This window comes from Colobus angolensis, unplaced genomic scaffold, assembly GCF_000951035.1.
Source record: "Colobus angolensis palliatus isolate OR3802 unplaced genomic scaffold, Cang.pa_1.0 Scaffold107, whole genome shotgun sequence".
Classification (NCBI taxonomy): Eukaryota; Metazoa; Chordata; class Mammalia; order Primates; family Cercopithecidae; genus Colobus; species Colobus angolensis.
Window position 1 is genome coordinate 743,282 of NW_012111697.1, and position 16,418 is coordinate 759,699.

The 16,418-nt window shown below is 44.5% G+C and overlaps 1 protein-coding gene across 1 annotated transcript in view; it reads left to right on the forward strand.

The window, feature by feature from the left end:
• The window catches only part of TDRD12 (tudor domain containing 12), a 66,946-nt gene that overhangs the window by 8,879 nt on the left and 41,649 nt on the right, over window positions 1-16,418 (forward strand). The window contains exons 2-4 of the mRNA XM_011947323.1: window positions 4,296-4,454; window positions 9,739-9,875; window positions 12,883-13,002. Coding sequence (XP_011802713.1) covers window positions 4,296-4,454; window positions 9,739-9,875; window positions 12,883-13,002 — 416 coding nt within the window. The remainder of the gene's footprint in view (window positions 1-4,295; window positions 4,455-9,738; window positions 9,876-12,882; window positions 13,003-16,418) is intronic.

Here is a 16,418-nt window from a genome sequence, read left to right on the forward strand (position 1 = left end):
TATTTCTGTGAAGAATGTCAATGGTAGTTTAATGGGAATAGCATTGAATCTATAAATTACTTTGGACAGTATGGCCATTTTCACGATATTCTTCCTATCCATGAGCATGGAATGTTTTTCCATTTGTTTGTGTCCTCTTTTATTTCCTTTGTTAGTTGTATTCTTAGGTATTCTCTTTGTAGCAACAATTGAATTATTTCAATAATCTTCTGCCTTGTAGCCTTGTAAAGTCAATTATTAGTTCTGGCATATATATTTTTTATTGTAGTAAAATACATGTAACATAAGATTTGCCATCTTAACCATTTTTAAGTGTACAGTTCATGGTATTAAATACATTCATAATGTTGTACGACCATCACTAGTGTCCATCTCCAGAAGTCTTTTTCCTCTTGTAAAACTGAAACTCTACTTTCTCTGTGAATTTGATTACTCTGAGTGCCTCATGTAAGTGGAATCATACAGTTTATCCTTTTGTGACTGGCTTATTTCACTCAGCATAATGTCCTCAGAGTTCATTATGTTGTACCATGTGTCAGAATTGCCTTTCTTTTGAAGCCCAGTGCAGTGATGTGAACGTGAGGACCCAACTACTTGGGAGGCTGAGGTGGGAGGATTGCTTGAGGTGTGGATTGCTTGAGGTAAGGTGGGCGATATAGCAAGACCCTGTCTCTTAAAAAAAAAAAAAAATCTTTTTTAAAAAAAGAATTTCCTTCCTTTTTCAGACTGAATAATAGTCCATTCTATACCACATTTTGCTTATCCATTTATCTGTTGAGGGACATTGCGTTGCTTCTACATTTTAGCTATTGTGAACAATGCTGCTATGAACACAGGTGTGTAAGTATCTCTTCAAGATCTTTCAATTCTCGTGGATCTACACCCAATAGTGGAATTGCTGCATTGTATGGTAATTATAGTTTTAATTTTTTGAGGAGCCACGCTACCATTTTCCACAGCAGCTATGTCATTTTACATTCCTACCAACAGTGCACAGTGATTCCAGTGTCTCCACAGCCTTGCCAACACATTATTTTGTTTTAACACACCTTCCTGCACACTGAGTTTTCAGGGTTTTTTTGACAGTAGTTATCCTCGTGAGTGTCAGGTAGTATCTCACTATGGTTATGATTTATATTTCTCTAATGATTAGTGATGTTGAGCGCCTTTTCATGTACTTATTGGCCATTTGTATATCTTCTTTGGAGAAATGTCTATTCAAATCCTTCACCCATTTTTTAATTGGTTGTCTGGGTTTTTATATTGTTTTAGGAGTTCTCTGTGTATTCTGGATATTAATTCCTTATGAGATATAAGCTTTGCAAATATTTTCCCCCATTCCATAAGTTGACTTTCTACTGTGGTGATAGTGACTTTTGATGCACACAATTTTTAAATTTCAATGAAGCCCAGTTTGTCTGTTTTTTCTTTTGTTACCTGTGCCTTTGGTGTCATATCCGAGAAATTGTCAAATCCGATGTCACAAAGCATTTGTTCTGTGTTTTCTTTTGTAGTTTTAGGCCTTCCATTTAGGTTTTGGATCCATTTTGAGTATAGTGTCACACAAAGGTCCAAATTCATTGTTTTTTTTTCTTTTTGAGACAGAGTCTCACTGTGTTACCCAGGCCGGAGTGCAGTGGTGCAATTTCAGCTCACTGCAACCTCCACCTCTCAGGTTCAAGTGATTCTCTTGGCGTAGCCTCCTGAGTAGCTGGAATTACAGGCATGTACCGTCACACCTGGCTAATTTTGTATTTTTAGTAGAGATGGGGTTTCACCATGTTGGCCAGGCTTGTCTCGAACTCCTGACCTTAGGTGATCTGCCTGCCTTGGCCTTCCAAAGTGCCGGGATTACAGGTGTGAGTCACTTTGCCTGGCCTCCAAGTTCATTCTTTTGCATGTGAATATCCAGTTTTCCCAACAGTCATTTATTACAAAACCTTTCCCTGAAAGGTTTTGGTACCCTTGTCAAAAATCATTTGAATAGATACACAAGGGTTTATTCTGGACTCTCTATTCTACTCTGTTGGTCTATATGTCTTTAGTTCAGTACCACACCGTTTTGATTACTGTAGCTTTGTAGTGAGGTTTTGGTAAAGTTTTGAGATCAAGTGTGAGTCCTCCAGTTTTGTTCTTTTTTGATATTGTTTTGGCTGTTTTGGGTCCCTTGGGATTTCACATGAATTTTAGAATGTGCTTTTCTATTTCTGAAAAAAAATATCATTGTGGATTTTGGTAGGTATTGAATTGAATGTGTAGATTGCTTTGAGCAGGATTGACATCTTAATGATATTAAGTCTTCCAGTCAATGAATGTGGGATATCTTTCCATTTATTTGTGTCTTCTTTAATTTCTTTCAGCAGTGTTTTATAGTTTTCATTGTAGTTCTAATTTTTTTTTTTTTTTTTTTTGAGGCGGAGTCTCGCTCTGTCGACCGGACTGGAGTGCAGTGGCCTGATCGCTCACTGCAAGGTCCACCTCCCGGGTTTACGCCATTCTCCTGCCTCAGCCTCCCGAGTAGCTGGGACTACAGGCGCCTGCCACCTCGCCTGTCTAGTTTTTGTATTTTTAGTAGAGACGGGGTTTCACCATGTCCGCCAGGATGGTCTCGATCGCCTGACCTTGTGATCCGCCCGTCTCGGCCTCCCAAAGTGCTGGGATTACAGGTGTGAGCCACAGCGCCTGGCTAAAACTGTATTTTCTTTCAGACTTCCCACCGTTGGTCTTCTCTGGACTCCTTGGGGTCTCATCTCTGCCAAGAATGTGACGGGTGTTCTTATGCAGACCTTAGGGCTCCCCTTCTTTGGCTCTCCATTTAGGAATTTTACCCTTTAATTCTCAAGCTGCTATGGCAGCCCCAAACTCTGTTCTCTGATTTCCTCAAGCCACAAACATTATGACTTTCTCCTTGAATTGCAGCTGCTTAACACCACGTGGACTGGGGAATGGGCTCAGGGGAAAAGCCATGTAAAAGTGGATCTCACCCAGGGAAGTTTCCTTCTTTCAAGGGTTGACTCTCCTCCAGGTTCTGCTTGCTTTTGGTAGCTCGTCACTGCCTTCAAATTGTTATTTTGTATTTTTTCCAGGATTTATTATTGTTACTCATAGGTGATATAGAAACTATTCTGTTGTTACTGGAACCAGAATAACTGCTGTTCTTTTTTCTGGTTATTTGTTATAAAACTGTTCAAACCTTCAGAAAAGTAGAAATAATACTAATGTGAATACCTGTATTCTTGCCACCTTGGATTTAGGATCCCAAATCTCGAGATGTCATTTTTCTAGGCAGAGTTAGGTAATACTTCTGAAAAATCATGAGTTGTTGGCTGGGCGCAGTGGCTCACGCCTGTAATCCCAACACTTTGGGAGGCTGAGATGGGCGAATCACCTGAGGTTAGGAGTTCGAGATCAGCGTGGCCAACATGATGAAATCCTGTCTCTACTAAAAAAACAAAATTAACTGAGCATGGTGGTGTATGCCTGTAATCCCAGCTACTGAGGAGACTTAGGCAGGAGAATTGCTTGAATCCAGGAGGTAGAGGTTGTAGTGAGCTGAGATTGTGCCACTGCACTCCAACCTGGGTAACACAGTGAAACCTTTTGGTATTTTCAATTCAAATTTAGCTTTTCACTTTATATTTGTGTCTTTAACAATGAAAATCTTGGCTTCTAATAACAATAGTACACAACAAAGTACATTCCAGGAAGTCTGACTTCCTTCCGTGTCCCTTCTCCATTTCTCCCCTCAGGTCATGGTTTGCATTTATTTTGGTTTATCTGTCATTATTTCTTTTTTTCTTATGAGCAGAATGTACTTATATTCACAGTGCTTTCTCTTTCTTACAAAAGAATAATACACATCAGGAACAGTTGCTCATGCCTGTAATCCCAGCACTTAGGGAGGCCCAGGTGGGAAAATTGTTTGAGCCCTGGAGTTTGAGACTAGCCTGGGCAAAATAGCAAGGCACCATCTCTGGTTTTTTTTTTAACAAACAGAAGTACTAGAAACATTGCTCTGAACCTTGTGTTTGTATATTATTATGGATTTTTCAGAATATAGGAGATTGAGGACATCTGCTTGTTTTTTGAGTCACAACACATAATTGAGAATTACATCCTATTGGTTACGTATTTTAGAATTTTATCTTTGGTCTAACCATTTAAGCAAAGGCATTTGTCAAGAATTTGTTAGGTCACTTAAATTAGAAACAGTAATCATGGCTCTAAAGTTTATTATTTTGTGGTACTACTTTTAAATCATATATTGTTCTGTTTGTTCTTTAAAAATTTTACAGATTGAAGATCCAGGTTGCTTCTGGGTTATTATAAAAGGGTGTAGTCCCTCTTTAGATCATGATGTCGACTATCAAAAATTAAATAGTGCCATGAATGACTTCTACAACAGCGTGTGTCAGGATATAAAAATAAAACCATTAACATTGGAAGAAGGACAGGTATGTATCTAAATGTTATTTAATCACTGTGTCTTGAAACACCACTCACAATATAAACTATTTTGGCAACGACGATGATTCAAGCTTTTAGAGTATTTTAATTTCTTACACTCAGTGGCTTGTGGTAGGTTTTTTTTGAGATGGAGTCTCGCTCTGTCATGCAGGCTGGAGTACAGTGGCACCATCTGGGCTCACCGCAACCTCCGTGTCTCAGATGCAAGCACTTCTCCTGCCTCAGCCTCCTGAGTAGCTGGAATTACAGGCATGGGCCACCACACCCAGCTAATTCTGGTATTTTTAGTAGAGACGGGGTTTCACCATATTGGCCAGGATGGTCTGGAACTCCTGACCTCAAGTGATCCACCCGCCTTGGCCTCCCGAAGTGCTGGGATTACAGGCGTGAGCCACCGCGCCCGGCCCGTGTAAGGTTCTTTAGTTTGCACAAGATTCAGGCTAGTCATGGAAGGGGGTGGCCACCACATAAGGTCCATGTGGTGCAAGAGAAGACAGAATGGCATCTACACCCAGGCATTAGGGCCATCCCTCTGGGCCTCTGGGGCTGAGAACCAGGGGATTATTTGAGATCCCACAGAGGTATAGGGACCTCAGCAAAGAGGGAGTGGGTCTTTAGTGTAGGGCCAATGCCTCCCTTTTGGTTGCTCATGACTTTGGCCAACTCACATGTCTTCATTTTCCTTACTCCACGCCATGGCCCCTCCTTGCCTTTTTGCAGTCTCAGCTCCCACTGCCCCTTGTCATGGTCTCCGCAACTCAGCTACTTTTCAGAAGAGAGTGATTTTTTGTAATGGTATAATAGGAAAAGATTTATAACCTCTTTATGAGAAAAAGCAGAAATAATTTGAATCCCCTTCCCCCAAATCATCATTAATAACATTTATTTTATTGTATGTGCTGCTGAAGCAAGCACAATAACATAATTATTTGTTTCCATGCCATTGACTAATTGAAGAAGTTAAACCAGGTCTATTGTTTTTAAAAATATTCCACATTTTGGGCTGGATGTGGTGGCTCCTTCCTGTAATCCCAGCACTTAGGGAGGCCAAGGCGAGAAGATTGCTTGAACCTAGGAGTTTTGTGAACAGCCTCGGCAACATAGTAAGATGCTATCTCTACAAAACATAAAAAGATTAGCGGGCATGGTAGCACGTGCCTGTGGTCCCAGCTACTCTGGAAGCTAAGGCAAGAAGATCACTTCATGGAGCAAGACTAAAGGCACCATTTTTCCCACAGCAGGTCCTCACTTCATGTCTCTGTGTCACATCTTGGTAATTCTCCCAATGTTTCGAACTTTTTCATTATTATTCTGTCTGTTATGGTGATCTGTGGCCAGTGATCTTTGAATTAGTATTTTAATTGTTTTGGAGTGCCACCAATTGCATCCATGTAAGATGGTGAATTTTATCAATAAATGTGTGTTCTGACTGCTCCACTGTCCCTCCCCCTCTGCCCAGGCCTTCCTGTTCACTGACACACAATTGAAATTAGGCCAATTAATAACCCTACAATGGCCCCTAAGTGTTCAGGTGAAAGGATGAATTAACATTAAATTAAAAGCCAGAAATGATTGAACTTAGAGGAAGACATTTTGAAAGCTGAGATAAGCTGAAAGCTAGGCCTCTTGCACCAAACAGTTAGCAAAGTTGTGAATGCAAAGGAAAAGTTCTTGAAGGAAATTAAAAGTGCCACTCTGGAAAACACACAAATGGAAAGAAAAAAAAAAAGACACAGCCTTATTGGTAATATGGAGAATGTTTTATTGGTCAGGATAGAAGCTCAAACCAGTTACTACATTCCCTTCAGCCAAAGCCTGATCCAGAGCAAGGCCCTAACTCTCTTCAATTGTATAAAGGCTGAGTGAGGTTAGGAAGCTGCAGGGTAAAAATAAGAAGCTAGCAGAGGTTGGTTCGTGAGGTTTAAGGAAAGAGGCCATCTCCACGACTCAAAGTGCAAGGTGAAGCGCAAGGGCTGATGGAGAGGCTGCAGCAGTTTCTCCACATGTAGCTAAGATCATTGATGAAGGTGGACACACTAAATAACAGGTTTTCAATGTATACAAGACAGCCTTCTATTGGAGAAGATGTCTTCTTGGACTTCCAGAGCTAAATAGGAGAAGTCAGCCAGGTGCGGTGGCTCACACCTGTAATCACAGCACTCTGGGAGGCCGAGGTGGGTGGATCACCTAAGGTCAGGAGTTTGAGACCAGCCTGGTCAACATGGTGAAACCCCATCTCTACTAAAAATACAAAAATTAGCCAGGTGTGGTGGCAGGCGCCTGTAATCCCAGCTACTGGGGAGGCTGAGGCAGGAGAATTGCTTGAACCTGGGAGGTGAAGGTTGCAGTGAGCTGGGATGGTGCCACTGCACACTACCCTGGGTGACAGAGAGAGACTCCATCTTAAAAAATAAATAGGGGAAGTCGGTGTCTTTAAAGGACTAAAGCTTTAAAGGTCAGAGTGGCTTTCTTTTTAAGGGCTAATGCAGCTGGCGACTTTTAAGTTGAAGCCAGTGCTCATTTACCATTCCAAAAGTCCTGTGACCCTTACAAGAAAGCCTGAATGACAGCATATCTGTTCATGCATGGCTTACTGAATATGTTAAGCTTACTGTTGAGGTCTATGCTCAGAAAGAAAGATTCCTTTCAAAATATTACTGCTGAGCTGGGTGCAGTGGCATGTGTCCACAGTCCCAGCTACTTGGGAGCCTGAGGTGGGAAGACCACTTGGGCCCAGGAGTTCGAGTCCAGCCTAGGCAATGTAGTGATGAGACCTTGTCTCTAAAACAAAAACAACAAACAATTAATGCTCATTAACAGTGCACCTGGTCACTGAAGAGCTCTCATGGAGATGTATGAGATGAATGTGGCTTTCATGCCTCATTTTCAAGGTTGACTGGCTGTGTAAATTTTTAACTATTCATGGTGTTTCTACAGGATGCTTTGATTTCAGCATTAAATAGAAATATCCTTCATCCTTTGTCAGGATTTCTGTTGAATTATTCAAGTTTTGAGTTATGTGAGGTTCTCTAGAACCTATCCTTTGCAGTATGGCTGTACTGTATTTTCCAACTTACATTCCCGAGGACAGCAATCTCTATCAGTCCCCTTCTTTTCTGTTTGAGCACAGCTCTCCCTGCTGGACTGCTTTATAAACCTGTGGCTAGCATACAGTTTATTAGTTGAGTTGGCTGTGGCCTGGCAGTCTTGTGGTACAGTCAGGATGCCAAGGGTTGTCACCTCTGCAGAGTGGTTCTCCTTAAAAGGGGCTGCAGGCATTTACAGATACTTCTTAACTTACGATGAGGTTACGTCCTGATATTGTAAAAAAAAAAATGCACTTAATACACCTAACCTGCTGACCAGCCTAGCTTACCCTAGCCTACTTAAATGTGCTCAGAACACTTACATTAGCTTACAGTTGGGCAAGATCACTTAATACAAAGCCTATTTCATAGTGAAGTTTAAATATCTATGTATTTTATTGAATACTGCACACTATGTAAAAATTGCAATAGTTTCACACCATCATAATGTTGAAAATTGTAAGTTAAACTATCATAAGGGACTCTGTACTCAGCCATCAGACAGGTAGTTTATTGATTGATTGATTGATTGATTGATTGATTGATTGATTGAGACAGACTCTCATTCTGTTGCCCAGGCTGGAGTGCAGTGGCATGATCCTTGGCTCACTGCAACCTCTGCCTCCCTGGTTCAAGCGATCCTCCTGCCTCAGCCTCCTGGGTAGCTGGGACTACAAGCACATGCCACCATCCCTGGCTGATTTTTTTGTATTTTTAGTAGAGACGCGGTTTTTCCGTGTTGGTCAGGCTGGCCTTGAACTCCTGAGCTCAGGTGATCCACTCACCTCGGCCTCCCAAAGTTCTGGGACCACAGGTGTGAGCCACCACACCTGGCCCAGTTAGTTTATTTTTAAAACATTTTATTGCTGTTATTTTTTGAGACAGGGTCTCACTGTGCCACCCAGGCTGGAGTGCAGTGGTGCGATCATAGCCCACTGCAGCCTCCAGCTCCTGGGTTCAAGCGATCCTCCTGCCTCAGCCTCCCAAGTAGCTGAGACTACAGGCACGTACCACCATGCCTGGTTCAAGTAGTATTTGAAGACTTAGATTATGTCAGGCACTGTGCTAGGTGCCGGGCATTTGGTGGTAAACAAAACAGGCAAAAATCCATGTCATCAAGGAGCCAGCGTCCAGTTATGACAGATAGTAAACAAATGTCAGAGGCCAATAAGAGTCATGGGGAGGCTGGGTGTGGTGGCTCACACCTGTAATCCCAGCAGTTTGGGAGGCCGAGGTGGGTGGATCACCTAAGGTCAGAAGTTCGAGACCATCCTGACCAATATGATGAAACCCCGTATCTACTAAAAAAAAAATACAAAAATTATCTGGGCCTGGTCGCATGCATCTGTAATCCCAGCTACTTGGGAGGCTGAGACAGGAGAATCGCTTGAACCCGGGAGGCGGAGGTTGCAGTGAGCCAAGATTGCACTGTTGCACTCCAGCCTGGGCAACAAGAGCAAAATAACATCTCAAAAAAAAAAAAAGAGTCATGGGTAAGGGAGTGGAAGGATGAGTCTGGTGGCAGCTTCCTGTTGAGCAGACACATTGACAATCATTCCTAAGCATTATTTCCTGATTTAAGAAGGTAAAGGAATGCATTTTTCTTATTTTACTTTCTAAAAATTGTCCTCAGTTAAGGAGTAAAAACGATTGTAGTAAGAAAAACAGTGACCTAGTACCCAGGCAGCCTGTGTTCCTGAGGTTTTCTTATGGGCAGAGGAACTCAGCTTGGATAGGCCTGGCCTCCTGGCATCTCTTTCCTCTGCTGTAAGGGAGAATGTTGACTGGGATGGTTTTAAGAGTACCTTTTAGCTCTCTTGTTCTTTGACGAGATGTTAACACTGACCTGAAAAAAACTTTCTGTTGGCTGGGCGCGGTGGCTCACGCCTGTAATCCCAGCACTTTGGGAGGCTGAGGCGGGCGGATCACGAGGTCAGGAGATCGAGACCAGCCTAGCCAACACGGTGAAACCCCGTCTCTACTAAAATACAAAAATTAGCCAGGCATGGTGGTGGGCGCCTGTAATCCCAGCTACTTGGGAGGCTGAGGCAGGAGAATTGCTTGAACCTGGGAGGTGGAGGTTGCAGTGAGCTGAGATTATGCCACTGCACTCCAGCCTGGGCTACAGAGTGACACTCTGTCTCCAGAAAATAAATAAATAAAAATAACTCTGTTTATTTTGCAGGTGTGTGTGATCTATTGTGAGGAACTAAAGTGCTGGTGCAGGGCCATTGTCAAATCAATTATGTCTTCCGCAGACCAGTACCTGGCAGAATGTTTCCTTGTGGACTTTGCCAAGAACATTCCAGTCAAATCCAAAAAGTATGTATACCTTACACTCTTTTCAGAGACAAATGTCAGTTTCAAAGGAGAATGTCCATTTTAAAGTATGGGGCTAGAGGTTACTACCATTGAGAAAAGACAAAACTGGAGTTCTTGAACTTCAAGAAGGGGCGCTTTGTGGGTTTCAGGTCTGCACCCACTGACTGGCAGAGCGGGTGGGCAGGATGAAGGCTAAGGTGGCTCTGGCCCTCTGCTACTGTCTGTCCTGGCAGGGCAGGCAGGTTCAGGTGATGTTCTCTGCATCTCCTGGCTGCTCTCTGCATCTCCTGGCTACTCTCTGCATCTCCTGGGGTTCTCTATCACGTGACTGCTCTCTGCATCTCCTGGGGTTCTCTCTCTATCACCTGGTTACTTTCTGCGTCTCCTGGCTGCTCTCTGCATCTCCTAGGGTTCTCCCTGCATCTCCTGGGGGTTCTTTCTGCATCTCCTGGCTGCTCTCTGCATCTCCTGGGTTCTCTATCACATGGCTGCTCTCTGCATCTCCTGGCTGCTCTCTGCATCTCCTAGGGTTCTCCCTGCATCTCCTGGGGGTTCTTTCTGTATCTCCTGGCTGCTCTCTGCATCTCCTGGGGTTCTCTCTGCATCTGCTGGGTACCCTCTGTGTCTCCTGGGTGCTCTCTGCATCTCCTGGGTGCTCTCTGCGTCTCCTGGGTTCTCTCTGCACCTCCTGGGTTCTCTCTGCACCTCTTGGGTACTCTCTGCACCCCCTGGGATACTGTCTGCATCTCCTGAGTGCTCTCTGCATCTTTTGGCTGCTCTCTGCATTTCCTGGGGTTCTCGCTGCATCTCCTGACTGCTCTCTGCATCTCCTGGGTGCTGCTTGCTGGCTGCTCTCCTGCCTGTACTCAGTTTCCTTATGCCCTTTAGGGAGCCTTGGCTGCAAGAAAGACACTTCCAGGAGGTAGAGAGAAATGCCTCTCCACAGAAGAGGTGTTGCTGGCATAGTCTCAGCATTGCAGAGAGCAGAGCTTGTACTCACGTAGGTGTTCCTGGTTGTCCTGCTTAAGAGAGGGAGGGTGTGACCATCAGTGAGGTTGGGAAATGACTCAGAATGAGCTGGTGCCTAGATGGCGCTGTGCAGCCTTCACTGCTTCTGGTACCATACTTCATAGTTCATTAGAAAACCCCAGCAACAAGTCGGTCTTGGTGTTTTCTGATGATTTTTCCATAGTTTCCCATCCCAGAGTAAGAGGATGTCAGTTTAATAAATGTGAGAATTCTGATTTCACTGAGAAAGAGCAATACCAAATAGACTTGATTGCAATAAGAGGTGTCTGGTTTTTTTGTTTTGTTTTTTTTGAGATGGAGTTTCACTCTGTCCCCCAGGCTGGAGTGCAGTGGTGTGATCTTGGCTCACTGCAATCTCTGCCTCCCAGTTCAAGTGATTCTCCTGCCTCAGTCTCCCAAGTAGCTGGGACTACAGACACGTGCCACCACGTCCAGCTAATTTTTGTATTTTCAGTAGAGATGGGGTTTCGCCATGTTGGCCAGGCTGGTCTTGAACTCCTAACCTCAGGTTATCCACCTGCCTCATCCTCCCAAAATGCTGAGATTACAGGCGTAAGCCACTGCGCCCGGCCAGGAGGTGTCTATTGAATAGAAAAATTTCATGGCAGGCATGCTTATCAGACATTGGGAATTTACAGTACTTAATGTAAGAGTAGGTACCATTCGAGCTTTTGATCCTGCATCTCATACGACCATAATCACTGCAAAAACAATTATTGCGTTTAACTGTTTGGGGAGCTTTTCTTTTTGCATTTGGTGTTTTACATTTAGTTTGTTTTGGGTGAGAAAATTGTATGATTAAATAGAGCTTGAGGAGACTTCAGGGGCCCATGGATGCAGCTACCTTTCCCTAACCTGTCTGAGACAGAAGATGGCCAGGCTGCCCAGACAGGGCATAATAGGAACCCTGGAAAGAAAGCCAGTTCATGTGGAAATAGTATGTTGAAGTGGTTTTTCGGCCAGGAGTGGTGGCTCATACCTGTAATCCCAGCACTTTGGAAGGCCAAGGCAGGAGGATGGCTTGAGGCCAGGAGTTCAAGACCAGCCTGGGCAGCATGGTGAGACCCGGACTCTACAAAGAGAAAAATGTAAAAATAAAATGCTCTGTCGCTTGCTGAAGAAGAATGGAGATTAAATTGCCGAATTTACTATTTAAAAATCTCAGTCCTGCAGCTCTTTAGTGCAAAGGTGGCAAATACTAATTATTAAAACGTCTGTTCATTTACAGAAACTTTTAAGATAATTTTGGTCATATATTGAGATTGATATTTAGAAAATCTTGAATAGAATTTGCTTTACAGGTATGTTCATTAATATCCAGTATTTGTCCACCTAAGGAGCCTTATTAGACTTTGTTTGTTTTGTTTGTTTGTTTGTTTGAGACAGAGTTTCACTTTTGTTGCCCAAGCTGGAGTGCAATGGCACGATCTCAGTTCACTGCAAACTCTGCCTCCCAGGTTCAAGTGATTCTCCTGCCCCAACCTCTTGAGTAGCTGGGATTATAGGAGCGCACCACCACACCTGCCTAATTTTTTGTAGTTTTAGTAGAGACAGGGTTTCACCATGTTGGCCAGGCTGATCTTGAACTCCTGACCTCAGGTGATCTGCCCGACTCAGCCTCCCAACGTGCTGGGATTACAGGCATGAGCCACTGTGCCTGGCCAGGAGCTTTCTTAAGACATTTTTTTCCTAAACTCCTACCCCTAGATCATGAAATGTCAATTTCACTGATACACTATCTATGTACCATATCCATACTTTATGTATCAAAAGAGTATGATTTTTTTCAATCTCCCAAGAAACAGTTTTTCCCTCTTGACCAAATGTCTCCAAGCACTGTTGGTGGCTATATTAGAAACAGAAAGAATTGTTGTTTGTGTGTTTTGTTTTACATTAAGCATATTAATAGGTGCACTGTAATTGAATATGTTGTATATAATTTTCTATATAATGGAGCTGTTTCTGTTTCACTTTTTAGCATCCGAGTTGTAGTAGAATCGTTTATGCAGCTTCCCTATAGAGCAAAAAAATTCAGCCTGTACTGCACAAAGCCTGTCACATTACACATTGACTTCTGCCGAGACAGTACTGATATTATGTAAGTACAACTTCTTAAGTCCTTCAAATCATTAGTAAAAGCCTTCTATCAAGTGCACGATGTTTCTGTGAAGCCAGTTCCTCTGTAGAAGTGCTGAGCAGGAGGTCTCTGTTCTTCAGGAGGGGCTTCTGAGTCAGTGTTTGTCTGACCTGGCTGTGGTTGAGAGTAGGGCCTGAGCTCTGTGCTTCTTGCCTTTGTTTCAAACTTATAAAAAGTAATAAATTAACTGTAAAGAAAAATATTCATAAAACATAGGATCGGCCGGGCGCTGTGGCTCAAGCCTGTAATCCTAGCACTTTGGGAGGCCGAGACGGGCGGATCACGACGTCAGGAGATCGAGACCATCCTGGCGATCACGGTGAAACCCCGTCTCTACTAAAAAATACAAAAAGCTAGCCGGGCGACGTGGCGGGCGCCTGTAGTCCCAGCTACTCGGGAGGCTGAGGCAGGAGAATGGCGGGAACCTGGGAGGCGGAGCTTGCAGTGAGCTGAGATCTGGCCAGTGCACTCCAGCCCGGGCGGCAGAGCGAGACTCCGCCTCAAAAAAAAAAAAAAAAGAAAAAAAAAAAAGAAAAATCTATCTAAAACATAGGATCATGGAGCATTATACATATGTGTACACACACACACACTTTTTGAGACAGGGTCTCACCCTGTTGCCTGGGCTGTAGTGCAGTTGCATGATCATGGCTCATTGCAGCTTCACCCTCCTGGGTTCCAGCAATCCTCCCACCTCAGCCTCCCAAATAGCTGGGACTACAGGCACACACCACCATACCCAGCTAACTCCCCTCCCCTTTTTCCCCCTCCGCTTTTTCCCCCTCCCCTCCCCTCTTCTCCCTCCCTCCCTCCTTGCTTTTTTTTTTTTGAGATATGGTCTCACTATCTTGCCCAGGCTGGTTTCAAACTTCTGGGCTTAAGTGATCCTCCCACCTTGGCCTCCCAAAGTGCTGGGATTCTAGGCACGAACCACTGTGCTGGGCCCATGGAGCATTATAAAAGAGTCCATTGCAATTTTCTCCAGGCCCACATCCTTCCTCCTGGGAGGCCTCTGTCATCTTTTCCAGCTCTGAACTTGTGGGCCTTTGTCAGTGCTTTTACACACTCTTACCTGTGTGGAGCTTTTAACAAAAATTAGAACTTACTGTCTTATTTGCAGAATTAATAATGTATGTTGAGGCCAGTTGCGGTGGCTTAACACCTGTAATTCCAGCACTTTGGGAGGCCAAGGTATGGGAATCACCTGAGGTCAGGAGTTCAAGACCAGCCTGACCAACATGGCGAAACCCTGTCTCTACTAAAAATACAAAATTAGCCTGGTGTAGTAGTGGGCATCTGTAATCCCAGCTTCTCAGGAGGCTGAGGCAGGAGAATTGCTTGAACCCAGAAGGTGGAGGTTGCAGTGAGCCGAAATCACACCATTGCACTCCAGCCTGGACAACAAGAGTGAAACTCCATCTCAAAAAAAAAAAGTATGTTGAAACTCTTTGTCAACATACATATCTCTTCTTTCTACTTTTAGTCTTTTTCCTGGGTGGATGTGATTGACATACTTGCTGTATTTAATCATTCCCCTCTGGGTAGCCACTAGGTTGTTTCCAAACCATTTGCACAGTACAGTCCCGTAGGAATATGGATGAATCTGGCCGGGCCTGGTGGCTCATGCCTGTAATCCCAGCACTTTGGGGAGGCTGAGGCGGCGGATCACTTGGTGTCAGGAGTTCGAGACCAGCCTGGCCAACATGGTGAAACCCATCTTTACTAAAAATACAAAAATTAGCCAGGCGCAGTGGTGCGTGCCTGTAATCCCAGCTGCTCGGGAGACCAAGGCAGGAGAATCGCTTGAACCCAGGAGGCAGAGGTTACAGTGAGCCAAGATCGCACCACTGTACTCCAGCCTGGGCGACAGAGTGAGACTCCATCTCAAAAAAAAAAAGAAAAAAAAAAGAATACAGATAAATCCGTATAAAATACACAGACCTAGAGGCGTATATATACATGTGCCCTGCACCCCATCTTTGCTCCCTTTTTCTAGAGTTTGACTACATCGCTAGTGTTTGTACAGGACAGATCCCTGCCCTGGGCAGTTCCCTCTCAGGTGCAGGCGCCATGTCTGCTGTCTTGAATGAGCACCACCGAGTAGCCTGACTTCTGCCTCCTGTGGTCTGTAGAGACATCAGCCCCATCCTTCTACCTGGTACTCCTCTTCTCCTCCGCTTCCGGGACGGTGGCATTATGAAAGGAAAAGCCACAGGGAGCAGCCCAGTTCCGACTCCACTGGCATGCCACGTTGCACTGTGTACTCTGAACTCAGAAACTGCCTTCATGGGCTGTTTGGTGACCTTCCCGTTCTCCACTTACCCCAGCCCCCAGCACCCAGAGTTTCCTGGTGGTGGTGAGTGCATCACTCTTGTGGCTGGTGTGGCGTCTACACTGATGTGAGGATAAGTCCCTGCTGAGGCCAGTGCGCCCTACCACGCCGCCCTCCAGCCAGTCCACCCCACTGCTCGCAAAAGGCTCTGGGAGTGGGATTTCCTGCACTCAGCAGCCCCTGCCCCCTGTACTGCTGTCTTTCAGAGCGGCCCACTGCCCACCCTCCAGGCATGATTGGGCCCCTGTGTGTGCAGCCCAGCTCCCCTCAGAGGCAGTCGGTCCTCTCTTGCCCCTCTTGCCCTTCTGGAACAAATGTGGGCTTCTGGGCCCTTCCCCACCCACCCTAGGATGCCCTCAGGGAAGGGCCTACTGGGTTTGGTCACCTTCTTTGACATCTGATACCTTTGTGTTTGTGCTTTATCCAGAACACCCTTTTAACATGTGTATTATAGTTGTATAGATTTTGTCAAATTCCCCTTCAAAAAGACTAGCAATTGATACTGCCATCATTGGGGTATGGAAAGCACTGTTACTCCCACACAATATTGAATATCATTAGGCTTTCTAATTTCTGCTTGTTTGCTCAGTGAAAATGGTATTTTGATTTAATTTGTATTTTTCTGACTTGCAAAGCTGGTTATGTCTTCATGTGATTATTGTGTGTGTGAGAGAGGGAGAGAGACTGGCTGATGTGGTTTTACTGTGTGTGTGAGAGAGAGAGAAAGACTGGCTGAGGTGGTTCTGTGTGTGTGAGAGAGGGAGAGAGAGACTGGCTCATGTAGTTATTCTGTGTGTGTGAGAGAGGGAGAGACTGGCTGATGTGGTCATACTGTGTGAGAGAGAGGGAGAGAGACTGGCTGATATGGTTATACTGTGTATGAGAGAGGGAGAGAGACTGGCTGATGTGGTTATACTGTGTGTGAGAGACAGAGGGAGAGAGACTGGCTAATGTGGTTATTCTGTGTGTCTGAGAAAGGGAGAGAGACTGGCTGATGTAGTTATTCTGTGTGTGTGAGAGAGGGAGAGAGACTGGCTGATGTGGT